This window comes from Hippopotamus amphibius, chromosome 14 (genome assembly GCF_030028045.1).
Source record: "Hippopotamus amphibius kiboko isolate mHipAmp2 chromosome 14, mHipAmp2.hap2, whole genome shotgun sequence".
Classification (NCBI taxonomy): Eukaryota; Metazoa; Chordata; class Mammalia; order Artiodactyla; family Hippopotamidae; genus Hippopotamus; species Hippopotamus amphibius.
The window spans coordinates 11,207,062-11,231,852 of NC_080199.1; the positions used below are offsets into that span (position 1 = coordinate 11,207,062).

Genomic DNA, 24,791 nt, shown 5'->3' on the forward strand with positions numbered 1-24,791 from the left:
AAGGGCGTTTTGCCTGCCCTCTTGGCCAGGGAGGCCAACTGGGCTTCCAGGCCTGGTCCCTTACTCTCTGGGACCCCTCCAGCACGAGGATCCTGGAGGCGTGGTGGGGGGGGGGGGAGAGGCAGACAGTGGGGGTGGGAAGGGATCTCTCCAGGTCAGAATAGGGGAGGCACCAGCAGGTATTTCTTCTGGGCAGGTCCTCTGCCTTCCAAGGCTCCTCCCACAGGCTGTTGGTCCTAGAAGTACAGGAGGGAAGCGGTGGGGGGAAAAGAAGAGAGGCAGAAGAGGGGAGGGACCCTCTGGGATCAGAGGATTGGGGGAGGAGTGGAAGGCATTTCTGATGCCCACTGGCCCGGGAAGCCTGCTGGGCTCCTGGGCCTGGTCTCCAACTCTCCGGGGTCCCCTCCCAGACGCATCAGTCCTGGGGACATTGGGAGCGTGGCAGGGAAAGAGGAAGAGCGGCAGACTGGTGGTGGAATGCTCCAGGAGCAGAGGACCAGGGGAGGTGCAGAGGACCTTTCCACTGCCCACTTGGGCCTGGTGGGCCTGCTGGGCTCCCAAGTCTGGTCTCTTGGTCTGGTCCCTCTGTCTCTCCGGCTGAGTGGGTCGTACAGGCGTGGGAGGGAGGGAGGAGAGGAGAAGAGGGAAGAGAGGCAGACAGCGGTGGAGGGGACCTTGCAGGACCGGAGGATCAGGGGGGATGCTGTGGGAAATCACCCCTCCCCACTTGGCACCAGGAGGCCAGTTGCACCCCCAGGCCTGGTCTTTGGTCCTTCAGGGGCCCCTCTAGGTCTCATTGGTCCAGGGGGTATAGAAGGAAAGCAAGGAAGAAGAGGAGAGGCAGGCAGGGGAGGGGACCTTCTGGGATTGGAGGATCAAGGGAGGCTGAGAAGGTATTTCCCCTGCCCACTAGCTTCGGGAAGCTGGCTAGGCTCACGGACCTGGTCTTTCACACTTCAGGGCCCCCTCCAGCTGCTTGGGACCTAGGAGAGTGAGGGGCGGGGGAGGGGAAGACAGAGACCCTATGAGACTGGGAGATCTGGGGAAGTGCAGCAGGCGTTACCCTAGCCCAGTTGGCCCTGGGAAGCCTGTTGGGCATCAGAGTCCGGTCTCCTGCCTTCCAGTGCCCCCTGCAGCTGTGAGGGTCCTAGGGGAATAGGAGAGAGGGTGAGGAAGAAGAGAACCCAAAGGGGAGGGACCCTCCGAGACTGGAGAACTAGGGGAGGTGCCTCGCATTTCTCCCACCAGCTCGGGCCCAGGGAGCTCGCTGGATACCTTGACCTGGTCCTTTGCCCCCAGGACCAGAGGCATTCCTGGGCCACTCTGCCACACTGGGCATAAGCCCAACTCCCCACCACCCTAAGGGCCTTAAGTGTAGACCCTGCCCATTGCCTAACTTCTCCCCCCACCCCTGCCCTTGTCTAAGCCATGCCCCCACAGCCAAAGCCTTTTCTGGCTTTTTTTTTTCTTTCTTTTTTTTCCTTCCCACCTCCTCACTTAGGCTACTGCAGTTGTTTAACCTTCCAGTTGTTGCTCCACTTTTTAAAAAAATTTTTTCTAACACATCTGTTAGTTTCCTATCATCGTATTTTTTATCTTGCTATTTGTTCTGCTGTTCTCCTACTTTTTTTTTTTTTTTTGGTTTTCCCTGCTCCACACAGCTTGTGATTCACAAGCCCAGGGTCAGGCCTGAGCTCCTGAGGTGAGAGCTCTGAGTCCAAAACACTGGACTAACAGGGAAACCCAGTTCCCAGGGAATATTCTTCAGAGTGAGGTCTCCCAGAGGTTCTCACCTCAACATCAAGACTCAGCTATGCTCAACAGCCTACAAACTCCAGTGCCTGAAACCTCAGGCCAAACACCCAGTGCGACAGGAACACAATCCCACTCATCCAAAGTGAGGGGAAAATGAGACAACAAAAAAATATGTCACAGATGAAGGAACAAGGTAAAAATACACAAGTTCAAATAAATAAAAAGGAAATAGGAAAATTGCCTGAAAAATAACTCAGAGTAATGATAGTAAAGATGATCCAAAATCTTGATAACAAAATACAGAAAATACAAGAAACAGTTAATAAGGACTCAGAAGAACTAAAGGGCAAACAAACAGTAATGGACAACAAAATAACCGGAATTAAAAATACTCTAGATGCTATAAACAGCAGAATAACTGAGGCAGAAGAACGAATATGTGAGTTGGAAGATAGAATGGGGGAAATAACTGCCACAGAGCAGGAAAAAGAAAAAAGAATAAAAAAGAATGGAAGGCAGTCTCAGAGACCTTGGTGACAACATTAAGCGCACCAACATTTGAATCATAGGCATCCCAAAAGAAGAAAAAAAAAAAAGAAAGGATCTGAGAAAATGTTTGAAGAGGTTATAGTGGAAAACTTCCCCAACACGGAAAAGGAAATAATTAATCAAGTCCAAGAAGCACAGAGAGTCCCATACAGAATAAACCCAGGGAGAAATACACCGAGGCACATATTAATCAAACTAAAGAAAATTAAACACAAAGAAAAAATATTAAAAGCAGCAAGAGAAGAGCAACAAATAACATACAAGGGAAAACCCGTAACGATAACAGCTGATTTTTCTGCAGAAACTCTGCAGGCCAGAAGGGAGTGGCTGGATACACTGAAAGTCCTGAGAGAGAAAAACCTACAGCCAAGAATCCTCTACCCAGCAAGAATCTCATTCAGATTCCATGGAGAAATCAAAATCTTTACAGACAAGCAAAAGTTAAGAGAATTTAGCACCACCAAACCAGCCTTACAACAATTGCTTAAGGAACTTTTCTAAGCAGGAAGCACAAGAGAAAGAAAAGACCTACAAAAAAAACCCCAAAACAATTAAGAAAATGGTAATAGAAACATACATGTCAATAATCACCTTAAATGTAAATGGATTAAACGCTCCAACCAAAAGACACAGACTGGTTGAATGGATACAAAAACAAGACCCTTACATATGCTGTCTACAAGAAACCCACTTCAGACCAAGGGACACATGTAGACTGAAAGTAAGGGGATTCCATGCGAATGGAAGTCAAAAGAAAGCTGGAGTAGCAATACTCATATCAGACAAATTAGACTTTAAAGTAAAGACTGTTACAAGAGACAAAGAAGGATACTACATAATGATCAAGGGATCAATCCAAGAAGAAGATATAACAATTGTAAATATCTATGCACCCAATACAGGAGCACCTCAATACACAAGGCAAATGCTAACAGCCATAAAAGGGGAAATCGACAGTAACACAATAATAGTAGGAGACTTTAACACCCCACTTACATCAATGGACAGATCATCCAAGCAGAAAATAAGGAAACACAAGCTTTAAATGACACATTAGACCATCTTGACTAAATTGATATTTATAGGACATTCCATCCAAAAACTACAGAATACACTTTCTTCTCAAGTGCACACGGAACATTCTCCAGGATAGATCACATCTTGGGTCACAAATCAAGCCTTGGTAAATTCAAAAAAACTGAAATCATATCAAGCATTTTCTCTGACCACAATGCCATGACACTAGATACCAATTATAGGGAAAAAACTGTAAAAAAATACAACCACATGGAGACTAAACAATACGCTATTAAACAACCAAGAAATCACTAAAGAAATCAAAAAATATCTAGAGACAAATGACAATGAAAACACAACGACCCAAAACCTATGGGACACAGCAAAAGCAGTTCTAAGAAGGAAGTTTATAGCAATACAGTCCTACCTCAAGAAACAAGAAAAATATCGAATAAACAACCTAACCTTACACTTAAAACAATGAGAGAAAGAAGAACAAAAAAAAACCCCAAAGTGAGCAGAAGGAAAGAAATCATAAAGATCAGATCAGGAATAAATGAAAAAGAAATGAAGGAAACAACAGCAAAGATCAATAAAACTAAAAGCTGGTTCTTTGAGAAGATAAACAAAATTGATAAACCATTAGCCAAACTTAACAGGAAACAAAGGGAGAAGATACAAATCAACAGAATTAGAAATGAAAAAGGAGAAGTAACAACTGACACCACAGAAATACAAAAGCTCATGAGAGACTACTACAAGTAACTATACGTCAATAAATTGGATAACCTGGAAGAAATGGATAAATTCTTAGAAAAGTACAATCCTCCAAGACTGAACCAGGAAGAAATAGAAAACATGAACAGACCAAACACAAGTATTGAAATTGAGACTGTGATTAAAAATCTCCCAACTGGGCTTCCTAGGTGGCGCAGTGGTTAAGAATCCGCCTGCCAATACAGGGGACACGAGTTCGATCCCTGCTCCAGGAAGATCCCACATGCCGCGGAGCAACTAAGCCTGTGGGCCACAACTATTGAGCCTGCGCTTTAGAGCCCATGAGCCACAACTACTGAGCCCATGTGCTGCAACTACTGAAGCCCACGCACCTATAGCCCATGCTCCACAAAAGAGAAGCCACGGCAATGAGGAGACCACGCACCACAACAAAGAGTACCCCCCACTTACCACAACTAAAGAAAGCTCGTGCACAGCAAAAAAAGACCCAACAAAGCCAATAAAATAAATAAATAAATAAATTTAAAAAGGAAAGGAAAAAAAAATCTCCCAACAAACAAAAGCCTAGGGCCATATGACTTCCCAGGCGAATTCTAACAAACATTTCGGGAAGAGTTAACCTATCCTTCTCAAACTCTTCCAAAATATAGCAGGAGGAGGAACACTCCCAAACTCATTCTACGAGGCCACCATCACCCTGATACTAAAACCAGGCAAAGATGCCACAAAAAAAGAAAATTACAGGCCAATATCACTGATGAATACAGATGCAAAGATCCTCAACAAAATACTAGCAAACAGAATCCAAGAGCACATTCAAAAGATCATACACCATGATCAAGTGGGGTTTATCCCTGGAATGCAAGGATTCTTCAGTATATGCAAATCAATCAATGTGATACATCATATTAACAAACTGAAGGATAAAAAGCATATGATCATCTCAATAGATGCAGAAAAAGCTTTTGACAAAATTCAACATCCATTTATGATAAAAGCTCTCCAGAAAATGGGCACAGAAAGAAATTACTTCGACATAATAAAAGCCATATATGACAAGCCAACATCATTCCAAATGGTGAAAAACTGAAAGCATTCCCTCTAAGGACAGGAACAAGACAAGGGTGTCCAGTCTCACCATTATTATTCAACATAGTTTTGGAAGTCTTAGCCACAGCAATCACAGAAAAAAATGAAATAAAAAGAACCCAATCTGGAAATGAAAAAGTAAAACTGTCACTCTTTGCAGATGACACGATATTATACATAGAAAACCCTAAAGACTCTACCAGAAAACTGCTAGCACTAATCGATTAATTTAGTAAAGGAGCAGGATACAAAATTAATGCACAGAAATCTCTTGCATTCCTATACACTCACAATGAAAGAGCAGAAAGAGAAATTAAGGAAATGATCCCATTTACCATTGCAACAAAAAGAATCAACTACCTAGGAATAAACCTGCCTAAGGAGGCAAAAGACCTGTATGCAGAAAACTATAAGACACTGATGAAAGAAATCAAAGACGATACAAAGAGATGGAGAAACATACCATGTTCTTGGATTGGAAGAAGCAATATTGTGAAAATGACTATACTACCCAAAGCAATTTACAGGTTCAACACAATCCCTATCAAATTACCAATGGCATTTTTCACAGAACTAGAACAAGAAATCTTACGATTTGTACGTAAACGCAAAAGACCCCAAATGGCCAAAGCAATCTTGAGAAGGAAAGACGCAGTTGGTGGAATTAGGCTTCCTGACTTCAAATTATACTACAAGGCCACAGTGATGAAGACAGTATGGTACTGGCACAAAAACAGAAAGGAAGATTAATGGAACAGAATAGAGAACTCAGAGGTAAACCCAAGCACATATGGGCACCTTATTTTTGACAAAGGAGGCACGGATATACAATGGCAAAAAGACAGCCTCTTCAATAAGTGGTGCTGGGAAAATTGGACAGCTACATGTAAAAGAATGAAATTAGAACAATTCCTAACACTATACACAAAAATAAACTCACAATGGATTAAGACCTAAATGTAAGGCCAGACACTATAAAACTCCTAGAGGAAAACATAGGCAGAACACTCTATGACATACATCAAAGCAAGATCCTTTCTGACCCACCTCCTAGAATAAATAAAGGAAATAAAAACAAGAATAAACAAATGGGCACTATAAAACTCCTAGAGGAAAACATAGGAAAAACACTCTTCGACGTAAATAACAGCAAGATCTTTTTTGATCCACCCCCTAGAATAATGGAAATAAAAACAAAAATAAATAACTGGGACCTAATGAAACTTCAAACCTTCTGCACAGCAAAGGAAACTATAAGCAAGATGAAAAGACAACACTCAGAATGGGAGAAAATATTTGCAAATGAATCAACAGACAAAGGATTAATCTCCAAAATATATAAACAGTTCATCCAGCTCAATATCAAAAAAACAAACCCAATCAAAAAATGGGCAGAAGACCTAAATAGGCATTTCTCCAAAGAAGACATGCGGATGGCCAAGAGGCACATGAAAAGCTGCTCAACATCACTAACTATTAGAGAAATGCAAATCAAACCTACAATGAGGTATCACCTCACACCGGTCAGAATGGGCATCATCAGAAAATCTACACACAGTAAATGCTGGAGAGGGTGTGGAGAAAAGGGAACGCTCTTGCACTGCTGGTGGGAATGTAAATTCATACAGCCACTATGGAGAACAGTATGGAGGTTCCTTGAAAAATTAAAAATAGAACTACCATATGACCCAGCAATCCCACTCCTGGGCATATACCCAGAGAACACCATAATTCAAAAAGACACATGCACTCCAATGTTCATTGCAACACTATTTACAATAGCCAGGACATGGAAGGAACCTAAATGTCCATCAACAGATGAATGGATAAAGAAGATGTGGTACATACATACAATGGAATATTACTTAGCTGTAAAAAGCAATGAAACTGGGACATTTTTAGAAACATGGATGGACCTAGAGACTGTCATACAGAGTGAAGTGAGTCAGAAAGAGAAAAACAAATACTGTATATTAACACATATATGTGGACTAGAGAAAAATGGTACAAATCAACCTGTTTGCAAGGCAGAAATAGAGACACAGATGTAGAGAACAAACATATGGACACCAAGTGGGGAAAGCAGGGAGGGTTGAGGGGTGGAAATGAATTGGGAGATTGGGATACAAATTGTACACTCTAAATATATGCAGTTTATTGTAAAAAAAATAAAAATAAAAATAATTTTAAAAAATTAAAAAAATTAAAAAAAGAATAAACAAATGGGACCTAATGAAACAAAAGCTTTTGCATAGCGAAAGAAACCATAAACAAGACAAGAAGACAGCCCTCAGAATGGGAGAAAATACTTGCCAATGAAGCAACGGACAAGGGATTAATCTCCAAAAAATATAAGCAGCTCATGCAGCTTAATACCAAAAAAGCAAATAACCCAATCCACAAATGGGCAGAAGACCTAAATAGACATTTCTCCAAAGAAGACATGCAGATGGCTAACAAACATGTGAAAAGATGCTCAACATCACTAATCATTAGAGAAATGCAAGTCAAAGCCACAATGAGGCATCACTTCACACCAGTCAGAATGGTCATCATCAAAAAATCTAGAAACAATAAATGTTGGAGAGGGTGTGGAGAAAAGGGAACCCTCCTGCACTGCTGGTGGGAATGTAAGCTGATACAGCCACTATGGAAAACAGTTTGGAGGTTCCTTAAAAAACTAAAAATGGAACTACCATATGACCCAGCAATCCCACTACTGGGCATACACCCAGAGAAAGCCATAATCCAAAAAGAAACATGTACCATAATGTTCATTGCAGCACTATTTACAATAGCCAGGACATGCAAACAACCTAAATGCCCATCAACAGATGAATGGATAAAGAAGATGTGGCACATATATACAATGGAATATTACTCAGCCATAAAAAGGAATGAAATGGAACTATATGTAATGAGGTAGATAGACCTAGAGTCTGTCATACAGAGCGAAGTAAGCCAGAAAGAGAAAAACAAATACCGTATGCTAACTCATATATATGGAATCTGAAGAAATGGTACTGATGAACCCGGTGACAGGGCAAGAGTGGAGATACAGATGTAGAGAATGGACTTGAGGACACGGGGCTGGGGTGGGGGGTGAAGGGGAAGCTGGGACGAAGTGAGAGAGTAGCACTGACATATATACACTACCAACTGTAAAACAGACAGCTAGTGGGAAGTTGCTGTTATAACAAAGGGAGATCAACTTGATGATGGGTGATGCCTTACAGGGCCAGGACAGGGAGCGGGGGAGGGAGTCGCGGGAGGGAGGAGATATGGGGACATATGTATAAATACAGCTGATTCACTTTGGTGTACCTCAAAAACTGGTACGAGAGTGTAAAGCAAATATATCCCAATAAAGAGCTTTAAAAAAAAAAAAAAAAAAAAAAAACACAGACTCTGAAACTAGGCTGCCTGGCTTTACATCCTAGCTCTGACATTTACTAGCTGTGTGATCTCGGGCAAGTTTCTTCGCTTCCCTGTGCCTTGGTTTTCTCATTTGCAGAATGGAGGTAATACTAATCTCTGCTGCAAGTGGTTTTTCAGAAGATTCAAGAACAGTGCCTGTTACAAAATACTATGTATTTACTATTAAGCACCAATCTTCAATAGAACTTTAAGCTATGATGAAAATACTCTTTATCTGTTCTGTCAAGTACAGTAGCCAGTAGCCACACCGGCCCAATGGTCACTTGAAATGTGGTCAGTGTGGCTGAAGATCTGAATTTAAATTTTTATTTAATTTTACATTTAAAAAGTCACAGGAGGCTAACGGCTTCTATACGGACAGCACAGTTATGAAAAAGAATAAAATGCTGCTAGGTACCGTTTATATACCCTCTCCAGATACTTAATACTTTAGTCATTACAATCTTTTCTTTACCTGGAAAAATAACTCGAATGTTAGTTTACCCCAGAGGTTGGCAAATTTTTTCTTAAAGGGCCAGAGAATAAATATTTTAGGCTCTGCTGGACAAGCAGACTCTGCAATTGTAGTGTGAAAGCAGCCACAAACATTACATACGTGAATAAGCCCAGCTGTAACCCAATAAAACTATTTATGGGCACTGAAATTTGATTTTCATGTGATTTTCACCCATCCCTAAATATTATTCTTCTTTTAATTTTTTTCTAACCACTTAAAAATGTAAACACAGTTCTTAGATCAAGGACCCTAGAAAACAGACAGCAAGCTGGATTGGACTCCTAGTTCATCCTTGAGCTCTGTTTTCTAGGTATTTTCCAATGTTCTTTAAAGTCACTTCTTAGGAAACCCAAAACGGGGCAAAAGGTTCAGAGATCTGATGCCATTAAAAAAAAAATTAGGACACTGTTGAAGAGCATATAAATTTAGGGTAAAAGTTTCTTCCATTTCCACCCAATGGATGAGGCAAAAATTTCTGCTTAGCCTATGACGTTCTCTGAAGTTTCACAGTGCATCTCTTGGCTGCAGGATTACATGATTGAAGGAAAACCCTATTCTCATTTTCTCACTTCTCTCATCTCTCCTTTGAGTCTTAATCTTTCAAAACGGAAAGGTCTTAGTCTTTTTTTTTTTAAGCTCCTTATTGGAATATAATTGCTTTACACTCTTGTGCCAGTTTTTGAGGTACACCAAAGTGAATCAGCTGTATTAAGGTCAATCTTTCGAATCATGTATCTCCTTGAACACGCCAGCTGCTTTTCTTGGGATTTTGCCCTGCTCTCATATCTTTCCTAAAAGTTGTATCATTGAGAATTACATGCAGGACTCAAGGTAAAAACACCAAAGTTTTATATATGTGTAGAAAGACACTGTTACTTTTCATTAGCCTTTCTGGCCAAAAGCATAAATTCTTCAATGACAAGCTTTATCTCTTTCCAATGTTCTATAACTGATAGTTTAGAGCTCATCACCTCAAATATATAATTGTTAATTGTTTTTCTTCAAATATACTTTCTTAACTTGTCCATGATCAAATTAATTTACTACTTTTTGTTCTCTCACATAACTTTAAGAGAGCCTCTGGAAGTATATTCCTAGGGGCTTTACTTTATGTTAATACAAGAGCTTAATACTACTAGCAAATTAAAACATTTCACATTCATTTTTTTGCTGAATTTAAGATCCAGATCAGCCTCAGGCACTTCTGGAAGTCTGTCTCCATGTTTACCATTCCCCACGATTTATTCCCTGCCCCACTTGCCCTTAAACTAACCCACACCACTTTAAATTCCAATATAACCTTTTTGAAAAACAACCTTGGGCTTCCTAGGTGGCGCAGTGGTTAAGAATCCGCCTGCCAATGCAGGGGACACAGGTTCGATCCCTACTCCAGGAAGATCCCACATGCCACCGAGCAACTAAGCCCATATGCCAAAAAAACAAAACAAAACAATCTGTCAGAATTTTAGAAATCAAATTCACTGGTTCCCTCTAAGTCTACTTAAGTCTCTTAATCAAACTCTAGAAGCCAGGAGAATTACTGTTCTAGACACCATGCTGGCTTTTAGTCTTCTGTTTATATAACTTAGTATCAGTTAAACTGATTATTACCACACTTATTCCATTTCAGTCTATAGCCCAAAGACCCACACACACTCCCTCCCTATTACCTTCTTTGTACATTATTAGTTTTTATCCAACTCACACTTGGCATTTTGTCTACTATCAACTCCCCATTAAATTCACCTTATCTATCAACTTTTCCTGATCTAGTGAAGTAGCTTCAGATTCTACTCCTAATAACAAAAGTGTTAAGTCACCTAAGAAGCATGTTTCAGCCTTGCTTTGTGGTTTATAAGGACGCCTACAGTTATCAAGGGCTGTCCACAAAAATTTCCAGAATGTTGACAGCAAAATCCAAAAAACAATTCTTCTCACAAATCTTTCACCGAAAAAACAAAATTAATTTTAATACACAGCATATAAACAGGGAACACAACTTCAGTTTGGAAGGAGAAGAGTCAGACTGCTGGGTTCATTTCAAATCCTAAGTCTACTGTTAATAAATATGTGCTCATGGGCAAGTAATTTTGAATGTGAGGAATGAATGATGTAATAATAAAACAGAAAACAATACAAAAGCTGGTTCATAGTTGGCAAACAATAACTATAAGTTGAATGCTTAACTATAAGTTAGATAAAGATAGCTATTATTATCTATTATTTTAGAGAAGCTGGACCTTCTTCAATTTGAACACATAATAGTATGAGGATAACCTTGAGGGTTTCTGTGAGAAGCCCTCCTTCCTCCCTCCCATTAAGGGACACTAAGGACAGTGGCTTCTGATCTACTTACTGTTAATGCTTATTCATTACTCCCTTCTTGGCTGTTAGTCTAGGAAAGGGGAAGATAATAATTATCAAGCACAATTCTCATAACCGTATGGGCTAGGGATTACTTGCTCTAAGACAAAGAAATAAGTTCAAAAACTTGACTGTTGGCTCAAAAAAGTGAGTAAACTCAACTGCTGCTACCACTTCTGCTTCTCTCAGTCCTCCACTTTTCTTCCTTCTAGTCTCTTCTGACTTACTTTGGAACTTTTCCTGTCGTTTGGTGAACTAATCAAAACACACCTTGGATATTCAGTTTATCTTGGCTATTTTTGTAGTACTTTCATTCATTCTTCCTTTTTCAAATTGTGAGAATTTGAAAATTTAAGATTTATCTCACTTAAAATATGCTAAGAATTGTAAATTAAAATTGATACCTTTAACACAAAACAGAGCAATTTACAACATATTTGTAAATGCTACATTTACAACACTATTTTAAATACTGACCCTTATAGTGAAACAAAGAAATTTCAGAAGTTATTATAAGTCTTATAAGAGTACTATTACGAGATTCTCTTAATATGACAGTAGGGCAAATGTTTAAAATTGCAAGAAAGGAGAAAGGATATGACACTGCTATGAGCTTATGTGGTTTCATGAAGGGCAAAAAGTATGCTACAAACATGACACTCATTCCTAAAAAATATAAATATACACACAGATAAAACAAACAGAATAAACAACTGTCGGGTCTAGGGGCATATACAGGTGACCATTATACTATTCTTTCCACTTTTTTGAATTTTGACAATTGTCACAATTAAAAGTTGAAAAAAGAAAAGGCTTTAAAGACGAGAGTAGACTTTAGTCATGTTATGAAGTGACAGGAGCCAAATCAAAGCAGTAAAAAATAAAGACAAAAGAGTAAAATTTAGTGTGGAAAGATGTTAGAAGCAGGAAAGATGACTTCAAAAGAAGTAATAAATATGGGGAAATAGTAGAATTTGTAATATATGAGAAAACCGAAGAACATTCACAACAACAAATCCTGAAAGAGCATGAGAAATTCATTCAATCAACACATTTATTCAAAGCCCATAATGGGGACTTTCCTGGTGGCGCAGTGGTTAAGAATCTGCCTGCCAATGCAGGGGACACGGGTTCGATCCCTGGTCTGGGAAGATCCCACATGCTACGAAGCAAGTAAGCCTGTGCACAGCAACTACTGAGCCTGTGCTCTAGAGCCCATGAGCCACAGCTATTGAGCCCACGTGCCGCAAGAGAAGCTACCGAGAAGCCACCACAATGAGGAGCTTGTGCACCACAATGAAGAGTAGTGTCCGCTCACTGCAACTAGAGAAAGTCTATGTGCAGCAACAAAGACCCAACGCTGCCAATAAATAAATAAATAATAAATAAGTAAATTTATATTTAAAAAAAGCCCATAATGTCCTATACTAGACACTGTGAATGCTATAAGAATATAAAATGCACAAATGCCTGCCTTTCAAAGAATTTATAATCCAGATGGGGAGATAGGGCATATATTCAAGAAAAAAGTAAAAGAGTGACTAAGAGATTTATGTGTTCTTAGGGTAGCTACTGGGATTTAGTTTTCTTATTAAAATATCAATCGTTATAAGAGGGCAATATTTGATTAATTTTAAGGTCATTTTCCACTCTAAACATTTTCTTTTTCTCCTTCTGGAAATGTGCCTTAAATAGAGACAGCCAACTCCAAAATATCACTGACATGACTTGAATTAGCCTTAAAGGTTACTTTCTTTACAGTTCCACTTGCAAACTACCCCAAAATGAGTTATTACAAGCATGAAAAGTTGTGACAACATTAAGCATTTTAAGAAAGGTACAGATTAATCCTAAAGCAAGACTGTAAGTTCTAAAGCAAGACACAGAAAAAACACGACTGATTACAATACCACCCTAAGAAATCTTTTATGGAAATGCTTTTATTTAATTTAGAGTTCTATCATCTCCGTTCTAAATCCATCTCCCAAATTTATTCCTAGTCCCCATCTGCCCATTCTACTTCTGATCCCAACTCTGGTCACGACCACGTCCTATTTTACTGTTTCAAGGCATGCCATGGTATAGGACTGCATTTCTCCCCATTCCTTGTTTCTTTCTTTTGATTCTGCTTTTACAAACTGCCATCACACATGTCCCACCCCGCACCTACAATTTTTTTTGTTGTTTTTGTTTTTTTAATTTTACTTATTGGCTGCATTGGGTCTTCGTTGCTGCACATGGGCTTTCTCTAGTTGCAGCAAGTGTCAGCTACTCTTCGTTGCGATGCGAGGGCTTCTCATTGCAGTGGCTTCTCTTGTTGCAGAGCATGGGCTCTAGGTATGCGGGCTTCAGTAGTTGTGGCACTCAGGCTCAGCAGTTGTGGCTCACGGGCTCTAGAGCAGTCGTGGCGCACGGGCTTCGCTGCTCTGAGGCATGTGGGATCTTCCCAGATCAGGGCTTGAACCCGTGTCCCCTGCACTGGCAGGCAGATTCTTAACCACTGTGCCACCAGGGAAGTCCCTACAATTGTTCTTCAAGGCAGAAAGAAATCCCAGTGAAGAAATATGACTTTGCACAATGATCAAAGCAAGTGACTAGTCACAAAAGGGTCTGAGATACCAAAGTACAGCCATAGAAAAGGAGAACTATGGAAGGTTCAACTACTTTAATATTGGAGAAGTCCATAGCGAGAAAAAGTCTGAAAACGGAAAACCTTAACCCAGATATAATTTAAAAATTCCAATAGAAACGCTGAAACCCACAAACGGATGTTCCTGAGCTTTGAATTACCTGACCAACAATGCCCAGAAGCTGATCTCTTAGATACTAAGGTTCTTCCTCTACTCCCCCATCAAAAAATAAAATTTCAACTTTAGATCATATCAGAGAAAGGAATAAACATAAAATGTGACTGGTTAAAAATTGATTACACAGGTAAAGAGCTTTTTGTTGTAACTGCAATAACTGTGGAAGTCCAGAATTACAAGCAGCCTGGAATCTACAGGGTAGGGCAGAAGAGGTACAGCACTCAGCCTGGAAGATCCAGCAGTATTCCAATGCGGTGAAGAGCCTAACCTTCAGACTCAGACACTCCTGGAATTGTATCTTAGCTTCGCTACTTACCAGGTATGTATGCTTAAGAGGGTACTGCATCCTACCCAGCTTCAGTTTCCCCATTTAAAAACCACAGGATTGTTGTGAGGATTAACTAAGGTTAATACACACCTGGCACACAGAAAGTACACAAACTAGTCTCTATCATTGTTATTAGCTAAGGGCATTAAACAGGTATGAAAGTTAAGAGTAAAAAGAACAAAGGAAAATATATTTCACAAATTTCTTATAAAGCCTTTCATCAATACTTAATTTTCATGGCAATAGAGAATGGCCTTGTAGAGTGCATATAGGCAGCTACAATTAACTACATTCAGTACAACACTTACTAAGAGGACTCTGATAGAAAACTGCAAGGAGGAATAGAAGGAGGGGTTTTGGGAACCGGGCTCTAAGGCTGACTGAGCTCAGACCAGTTTCTAGAACGTTTGTGGGTCTGCGTGTGGAGCACATGTCTGTGGCTTTGTTTCAGATAGTCAAGAACACACCTCTTGCAGGGCTTCCCTTTGTGGAGAGCCAAAGGCGGCAGGAGAGTATTTTATCTACATTGACCATGCTTGCTTTCCTAATCCTTGTTCTCACATCCACTAGAATGAACAATCACAGTTTTAAAATAATTTTATTCAAAAATTTAATTTCTGAACACTAACCTTCTCGGTTCCATGTACCTTTTCAGAGAAACAAAGAACAATTATTGGAATGTGAATTTATCACAAAGTCATTCTTTCCAATGCCAGATTTCATATTTGAAAGAGTATCAGTAACCCTCACATACTGATTAATTTCCAGTAGCTAAGAATCAATGCTCTTCTTCCAGAAAAAACTATGAAAACATGACACTGAATATCAATACATATATATATTATATTAAGAACACACATAAATTATATTTTTTCTTTAAATATTTAAAAATCTTCAAACTATCTCTAAGGTCAAGTTAAAACAGGCAGATACACATACATTCTTGTGTCTGCTTGGAGCAACATTTAGAACTGTTTTCTTAAATTTGACTAATTCCATATTTATAGGCAATTGCTCCCAAAATACAGACAAAGAATTTATTAAAAGCTTCTAAAAATAACTACCAAGAAAGGAAATTTAGAAGTATGATTCTGATTTTCTTTTTTATAAAAAAGCTGTTAAACTAATTCATTTAAACTCTTTTTTTTTTTAACCACCAGTGGGTATATTTGGTCATTTTTCCTTACTACAAAAGAAAGAAAATCTTAATCTTCCATCCACGAACATGATCTATATATCAAACAGTAAAAAAGTGGCAGATGTCTTCTAAAATTTAGCTGTTCATGTGGACAAGCTATTAAATAATTGTTTGAAAGTTACAAGCAGCAAGGGTGAACTCCTCACTCATCTGCAGCTATTAGCCATTAGAATGCCACTCAGCACACTTGAGACTCAATCTAAAGCTAACTGCACATCTATCTATTCACTTCTGACCAGGGCTTATTTTACTTACATATTACATATTACTCAACATATTATTGCCTGAGTTTAAGAAAGTAAAATGCTAGAGGAAAGGGAATACCATGGTTCAATTCTTTAATACTGTGGTTTCAAAAACTACCAAAATAAGACAAATAAGAAAAAAGAATTAAAAGATAGAGAAACCTCAATATCAACAAAAGCAATGCAGCATTAAAAATGTTTTAGGTATGTTCACATAACTATTAAATCAATAAATAAAAGCTATAAAATATTGTGGAGACACAGGGAATCATTCAGCTAATGGCATTGTAAATCAAACCTATCTTTCTTCAAAGAAACCTGGTGATATTAAATAGAGTTATAAAATTGCTTCTTGCTTTTTACCTAGTAATTTGTGAATATGCAAGTAATTCCTGCTAAATACAGTCTAGCAAAGTTATTTACAATAGAGAAAAATCGGGACCAATCTAAATGCCCTACAAGTAAGAAATAGCTAAGCAAACCATACTACGGTAATACAATGAAATACTGTATAGTCAATAAAAACCAATGAAAACGTGCACTATGTTGATATTCAAATGTATATGTAATGATAGCAAGGTTAAAAAAAAAGCCCCACACACAAGCCACAGAACACAAGCACAATATTTATAAATGCTAATAAGATCACAAATCAGAAGTTAGAGGTATATGAATATGATTTTATGTTCACTGGACTCCAGTTTCTATGCCAGTAAATTGAACATAAAATAATTCTGAGAGGAGAGAATGACCAAATCCTCAGGGTTCTTTTGATTGTCTCTCAATATACATAGTGAGCTAAACACAGGACATGGACTTCATAGGATATGTAAAGACTATACTCCATAAATTACACTTATGCTGAAGATAAACTTGGTTCACCTCTACACTTATGAACATTGTATAATATTGCAACAATGATAAATATTCTACCTTCCCTCTAAGAAAGGCAAAACATCTTTCAAGGGGAATATATAATAAGCAAATATGATTATCTCTATTTTCCAGATGGAAAAACTGATGGAAACAGTATCAATGACCTACCCAATTCATCCAACTCCAGAGTCCCTAACCTAAAAGCATCTCCTGCAAATAATTATTCCCATTTCACAACTCCCATTTCCAATTTTTACAAGTCCCTTTAACTTTTCTGATAGTGTATATAAGACTGTCTTCCTTAACAAATATGGAATAGATGAGAAAAAAAGTACTAATACCCTGATTGAAGTAATGAAAATTTAAACTGTTTACTGTTTTTCTCCTTTGAGAGGCAAAGAGAAGAAATATTAAAGTGCACTTCAAATTCCGTACACCCATTAGTCAAGTTTTAGGGGGAAACTGCTAAAAGTACATCTTTCTACTTGTCTAAGATTTGTTTCCACTGACCAACATGTGAGAGCAGCAGGCAAGAAAGATGAAATACAAACATTTCAGAAAAAGGATGTGTCTTGCCTGTTTTATCCCTATACCTGTGAAAATTAGAAATCCAAAAGGACTTCCTGAAATTAATCAAAAGTTAACTAAAAAGTAGCTTCCTAAAGAAGGACCTGTTGAGGAAACAAAATTGTCTGGCAAACCACCTGCAAATTTCACTCATACTTATGTCTGAAGTCCATCTCAAATGTCAATTCCTCTTTGTAGCTTTCCCTTAAGACTTCAAACGACAGATGTTTCCTCATTTGTGTTTTAGAGCACTTTGGACATCCATCTTTTACAACATGTGAGATTTTGATAATCAGTCATAAGCTTATGACCTTTACCTTCAGGTTCCTAGGAGACAGGAATATCTTTTTTGTTTCTAAGGCACTATTATACAATATACAATTGCTGTTAAATTTAAAGACCAAATACTACGTGTTTAAAGGCTGATTACTAAAATACTTAATGGAAAAACCAATGTGCTTGTGAGACTAGCTCTCTCTTCCACTTGGAAGCACTATTTTCTTTCAGTCAGAACTCCCAATGAGTGAAAGCGTCTTGCACTGCAAGGTAGGAGAGTTATGGTATTCAAGTGTCAACTGTTGACTTGAGTAAACCTTTTAGATCCTTAGACATTTTTAGAGATTCAAGTTTTTAAACAGAAACTGTAAAATGCCATGAAAAATTTAATAGCTTCTTTAGTGCCCTAAAATAAGCTCAAAATTCACAACTATAATAAAGCTAGCAGTAATAAAATAAACACCAGCTTAAAAAAATCAAACTTAGTAAATAAATCTATTTATAGACTATAAAGGTTTGTTGAACGATTCTTTGAATTGTTAGAATCATTAATGGTTTCAGAGAGTTTCTTGCGCCCCAAAGGGTAAGTTTTAGCAACCTAAAATAATTGTGCATGTATACTGTCCTACCCTATACCGAGTAACCTAAAAGCAGGTTACTTTACTTATGTCTCTTTTACGACTAGTTAAACTGAAAGCCGTGAGTTTAAGGCCGTAAGAGATCACAGTTTTCGAGATTTGCCCCAGGAAGAAAACGCCGGTTTCTCCTACCGTCTGCTCCTTTTAAGTGTTCAAAACAATCTCAGAGAAACTAAATAGTGGAATTTTATATATTTTTTGCAGTTTTTTTTTTACACTTAAAAGGTAGACATTAACTGTCTCAACCATCACAGCGACTCTTTATTAATGCAGTTTAGGCGGTTATGGGTGTTAAATCCCACAAATAAGGAAGCGACTGCTAATCGTGAGGTTAAAATACCGAAGTCCTAGAAAGAACAAGTCCTCATAACAAACCAGGGTCCCAGAAAAGTAGAAAACGAGAAGCAACGAAATTAAAAGTTACTGGAAGACCTGGCCGTCCCCTTCCCCGGAGTCGTGACACGGGGCTGTGTGCGCACACTCGTTCGTGGAACGTTCGCTGACTTGCACGCATCCAACTCCAAAGAGCGCCGCGCACACACACAGCCTCTGTTCCAGGAAAACGGAACACACCTGCTCGTGCTACCTGGCCCGCTAGAAGGGAGGCGAGCCCGAGGCCCTCCGAGTCCTCCAGAATCCACCGCGCTCCTGAGGCCGTTCCAGAGCCGCCGACCCCCAGCCCGGCCAACCCCCCAGCGCTTCTGGGGACACCCGACCGCACCCACCCCTCCCCCTCGGACCCCGGCTCCCCAGGCAGGGGGAGGCTGCTGCTTCCGACAGCGCACCCGAGCGCCCGCCAGGCCGCACCCACCTTGCACTCGTCGCTCTTCTTCCCGTCCTCGCAGAAGTTGACGGGCGCCAGGCCCGGCAGGTAGAAAGCGGCGCTCCGACGCGGGCCCGGGGCCGGCCCCAGCAGGAGCAGCGACAGCAGCAACAGCCACCGAGGTGGAGACGGCGCCCGCGGCCTCGCGCTCATGACGGCTGTTTCGAGGAAGGGGCAGCCGAGCTGCGGGGGTGAAAAGGGAAGGAGGGACGGGGAAACTCGGACAAGACGACCAGGCCGCCGCAGCTGAGGGAGGCCGGCCCCGCGACGGATAGTTCCGGTTGCGCTAGGAGACACCGCGGGTTCCGCAACAGACGCCGAACCGGACCTCGACGGAGCATGCGCAACGCCGCCTGCACATGCTCAGTGAGAGCGGCCGCAAGCGCCCGGAGGAGCTTCCGGGAGGGAGAATGGAGGAAATCCGCTTTCCGGGTTTTCAGCGGGCCGGCTGGGGTGGTTCTTGCGAGAAAGGTTCCAGCGCTCTCGTTCCTATTCCGAATTCCGATCTAGATCTCCCTTGGGGCGTTGTGGGCCGTCTCACTTGCCCAGCGCCCCAAGCTTGCTGCCTTGCCCCAGTTTTCCGCGGTTTCCTCACCACAGTACCCAAGGCACACCAACCCCTAATACAGAATTGGTGCTGCGAAAAGTACTTGCTGATGGAGGCTGAGTTGGTGGAGGGAAGAAGTTCGGGAGACGGTTGGGTGCAGGATAAGGAAACAAATGGGAAGGAACTAGCCACAAATTTTCAAATCGCTACTCAGAGGTGTTTGCAGGGACAGGTTCCCAGCATTGGCTGCGGTGGCTCATTCCTGCGTGGGACAGTGATTGTTTGCATAGACTAAACAAGACCTCTTTAAGGATGAGTGGAAATGAGGTGGGGAGAAAAATGGGAGTAGGCAAATAGGAGAAGGTAGCGTTGACATTTCCTTGCAAAAGAAGACAGGAGCACACCTGAGAACCCAATGAGAAATGTAGTTCCAGCAAAATAGAAACCTGGTATGATCATCCTTGAGCAAGTTTCTGTCAGTTTTCCTATTGAAGTGATGTGATGTCTGTTTGTATATGCACATACATACTTGTGTGTTTGTGTGGTTCATTTTCTGAGCATTTTTCAAACTTGCTTTTGGTGACAAAGAAAAACACACAACATAAAAATTGTGAGTTGTTTTATTCGGGGACCTTACTGAGGGCTATGACTGCCTCTCAGATAGCTCTGAGGAACTGTTCTGAAGAGGTAAGGGAGGAGCCAGGATGTATATGAGGTTTTTTGCTGGAAAAAAAAAAAACAGCTAGGCCAACATCAAAAGGTTACTGCTAATCACAAAGAACAGACATCTCAAGTTGAAGATTTTAATGCTTTTTTAAGTATCAGAAGATGCAAGAATCTGAGTTCACGGAAATTCTTCCTTAGATATGCATCTTAACTATTCAGTGCCAGTATCCAAAGCACAGAATATTCCTGTTTTTTCTGTATCCTGAATTTCCCTCAGGGTGCACTGTCGGTGTGTGTGACTGCAGTGGTGAATGGCTTGATCCTTGTAGAACTGAACTGGTGGGCAACAGTCTTTATAAAGTCAATTATGCTGAGCTTTAGAGTTTGATCTAATTGCAGAAAAGGGCATCAATTTAGAATATTTAAGCAAGAAAGCATAACCCATAAGTATCTCCAGCTCAGAATTCAAGAATTGGCAAGTTTGCTAAGTGGACAATTCAGAAAAACGTGGAGCCGGAGGCAATCAACTAAATTTCTTGTGGGTATCTGCACATTTCCCCCCTGGAAAGTTTATAACATTTATTAAATTTTCAAAGGAATCTGACCCTGCAAAAGGCTGAGAACCACTGTTCTATATACTGTGGGGGTAACCAGAAAAATTAAAGAATTCTTGCTTGCAAAGGTAGTTTGCACTAAGAGCTCCAGCTTTGGGACACTACTAAATAGTTATGTGGCCCTTCCGCACGTTAATACATCAAGTCCCAGGTTATAGAGAGAACTGGAAAGTAGAGAGAATAGGATGTCCATGTTCTTTAGTTTGCTGTGAAGATTGGGACCGGGGGCGGGGGGAATGTATATTAGGTGCTGGGGAGAGGAAAGGCAGCCATTCTTATAACGAAAGCAGGGTGCGGGTGGGGGTCGGTAGGCGGGTGAGGGGGCCTGAGCAGTGGGATTTGTCTAGGTCACTTCTCCCTCGAGCAAACCAATTAACATATTTGTTGAACTTACTTAGGCTAGGGAAAAGAATTTATAATATTCTATACTTGAAGTCATAGAGATTTCCAATATAATAAGAGGAAGCAAATGTTCTCTCCATTTAGAAAAGAATGGCGCAATTAACACTTTTTGTTCACTATACTTGATCTTCCGTATCTCACCGCCCCCATCCCAAGCTTTTCCACATTGCTGGAAATGGGCACTGCTGCCCGCCTGCTTCTCAGGCCCCAAACCTGGGAGGTAACCTAAATTTCTCGTTCCCTCACTCGCCACATACAGTCCCTCAACAAGTTGTGCTCGCTGGGCAGCTGAACTAAACTAAATCCTTTTAATACTTTGCTTGCCCACAACCACACCCTAGTCCAAGCGAAAATCTTAGTTCTCCTGCACTAGAACTTACTGCAACAGCCTCCCAGTTTCCACTCTTGACAACAGCGATCTCGTAAAATCTTTAAATCCCTCAACTGCACTCTTCTGCTTAACCCTGGCACTCCATGCTACTTGCTTGTCACTACTGGAATAACGTGGTTATTTGTTTACTCACTCCATGTTTACACATAAACTACGTGGGAGTAAAGGACCTAGTCTCTGCATCCCCAGAGGCTACAGCAGCGTCTGGCACATAAAGGAAGAGCACGTAACCAGAAAGCACTACAGGACTGGTACGGGCCAGACCCCATAATCTCTAGATCTGAGTTTAGAATCGCAGACTTTCAGCGCTGAAGTAAACCTGAGGTTTTCCAGACGCGTTTAACCACCTCCACGTACAAAGGAAGGGGAAAGGACTGCCCGCAGTCAAACGGCCACTCATTAGGACCTAGCCCGCTGCAGTGGGAGTGTCTAAGTTGAGGGGTCCCTACACTTCTTTCCAAACAGCCGGGCCTCCTCTATCCGCGAAGCTCAGCATCAGCAAAAACCCGGAGTAGTGGAGTCATCCTCAATGAGAGTGCTCTCCGGACTCCAGACGCAATACGGCCCGCCCGCTGCGCGGATCGCGCATGCGCACAGCCGGCCAGCCGCACATCGCCAACTCTTACCCAGGCGACCTTTCTCCGGCTTCCGCCTCCAGAGTTCAGACACGTCATCCTCCGCGGCAGGGCCTGGTGGGAGGGGCCGGAGGCGGTGCTCGGCCGCGGGGCGGAGTGCACTTCTTACTTCCGGATCTGGCCTCACGTGTGGTTCTCTCGGTTACCTGGCGCGGGTGTCTGCTGGATGACCCCGGCCTGGCGTGGGAAAAGCGCCCAGCTCTTCACCCAGGGCGCAGAATGGAGTCCCTATCTTGTGGGCGCTTCCTCCGTGGGCGCTGCCTCGCAGAAAGGATGAGTGGGAATTCTAGTTCCAAACTAGGAAGAAATGACGTTTTCCTTCCATCCTCCCCTTGACTGTGACAGTCCCTTTCTCCCAGTACTAATACTTCTGACTCGGCTGTAAAACTTGAGGGATAGGATTTTCTCCTTTCCTCTGCTACAGATAGCATTTGCTGACTCCGATTTAAGTCTGTTAACAATCTGGTGTTTCTTTCTTCCCCTCCTTTACGCCAAAGTTATTTGGACAGTGTGTTTTTCTGGGCTTCTAGGTCTTTACTAGCAAGTGAAATATAGGATGCTCAGTTAAATTTTAATTTCAGGTGAACAATGAATAGTTTTTTAGCCTATGTACCTCCCGGTATTCCATGGGACATGCAAATATTTTATCTGACAGCCCTACCTCTCTGTCATGTTGTAGGAAGGGCAGCTGTACTCAGCTCGTTGTGTGCCTGTAAAGATTTTTTAGAAGATAAAAATCACCTCATTGCTATTCTATTTCTGATATAAAATTGTGATAGTCCAAGGGACAAAAAGTCACCCATTGTCCTCTTCCCTCCCATTCTAAACACGGCAACGTGGAAATAAAATTGGCCCTGAGCCAATATTACTGATGAGTATAGATGCAAAAATCCTCAACAAAATACTACCAAACAGAATCCAACAGCACATTCAAAAGATCATACACCATGATCAAGTGGGGTTTATCCCTGGATTGCAAGGATTCTTCAATAGATGCAAATCAATCAATCTGATACACCATTTTAACAAATTGAAGGATAAAAACCATATGATCATCTCAAGAGATGCAGAAAAAGCTTTTGACAAAATTCAACATCCATTTATAATAAAAGCTCTCCAGAAAATGGGCATAGAAGGAAATTACCTCAACTTAATAAAAGCCATATATGACAAACCAACAGCCAACATTGTTCTAAGTGGTGAAAAACTGAAAGCATTCCCTCTAAGGAAAGGAACAAGACAAGGGTGTCCAGTCTCACCACTGTTATTCAACATAGTTTTGAAAGTTTTAGCCACAGCAGTCAGAGGAGAAAACGAAATAAAAGGAACCCAAATTGGAAATGAAGAAGTAAAACTGTCACTCTTTGCAGATGACATGATATTATACATAGAAAACCCTAAAGATGCTACCAGAAAACTGTTAGCATTAATCAATGAATTTAGTAAAGTAGCAGGATACAAAATTAATGTGCAGGAATCTCTTGCATTCCTATACACTAACAACAAAAGAGCAGAAAGAGAAATTAAGGAAATGCTCCCATTTACCATTGCAACAAAAAAGAATCAAATATCTAGGAATAAACCTGCCTAAGGAGGCAAAAGACCTGTATGCAGAAAACTATAAGACACTGATGAAAGAAATCAAAGACGATGCAAAGAGATGGAGAAACACACCGTGTTCTTGGATTGGAAGAATCAACATTGTGAATGACTATACAATTTACAGATTCAACACAATCCCTATCAAATTACCAATGGCATTTTTCACAGAACTAGAACAAGAAGCTTTACAATTTGTATGGAAACACAAAAGACCCCGAATAGCCAAAGCAATCTTGAGAAGGAAAGACGGAGTTGGTAGAATCAGGCTCCCTGACTTGAAACTATACAGTGATCAAGGCTACAGTGATCAAGCCAGTATGGTACTGGCACAAAAACAGAAAGGAAGATCAATGGAACAGAGTAAAGAGCCCAGAGATAAACTCACGCACATATGGGCACCCTATCTTTGACAAAGGAGGCACAAATATACAATGGCAAAAAGACAGCGTCTTCAATAAGTGGTGCTGGGAAAATTGGACAGCTACATGTAAAATAATGAAATTAGAACAATTCCTAACACCATACACAAAAATAAACTCGCAATGGATTAAAGACCTAAATGTAAGGCCAGACACTATAAAACTCCTAGAGGAAAACATAGGCAGAACACTCTATGATATACATCAAAGCAAGATTCTTTTTGACCTACCTCCTAGAATAATGGAAATAAAATCAGAAATAAACAAATGGGACCTAATGAAACAAAAGCTTTTGCACTGCAAAAGAAACC

General features: G+C 40.7%; 1 protein-coding gene across 1 annotated transcript in view; it reads right to left on the reverse strand.

Annotated features, from left to right (window-relative positions):
* Positions 1-19,526, reverse strand: part of TM9SF2 (transmembrane 9 superfamily member 2) — a 67,560-nt gene extending 48,034 nt beyond the window's left edge. Inside the window, exon 1 of the mRNA XM_057707561.1 lies at positions 19,193-19,526. Coding sequence (XP_057563544.1) covers positions 19,193-19,357 — 165 coding nt within the window. The 5' untranslated portion in view covers positions 19,358-19,526. The remainder of the gene's footprint in view (positions 1-19,192) is intronic.
* Positions 19,527-24,791: the final 5,265 nt, after the last annotated feature.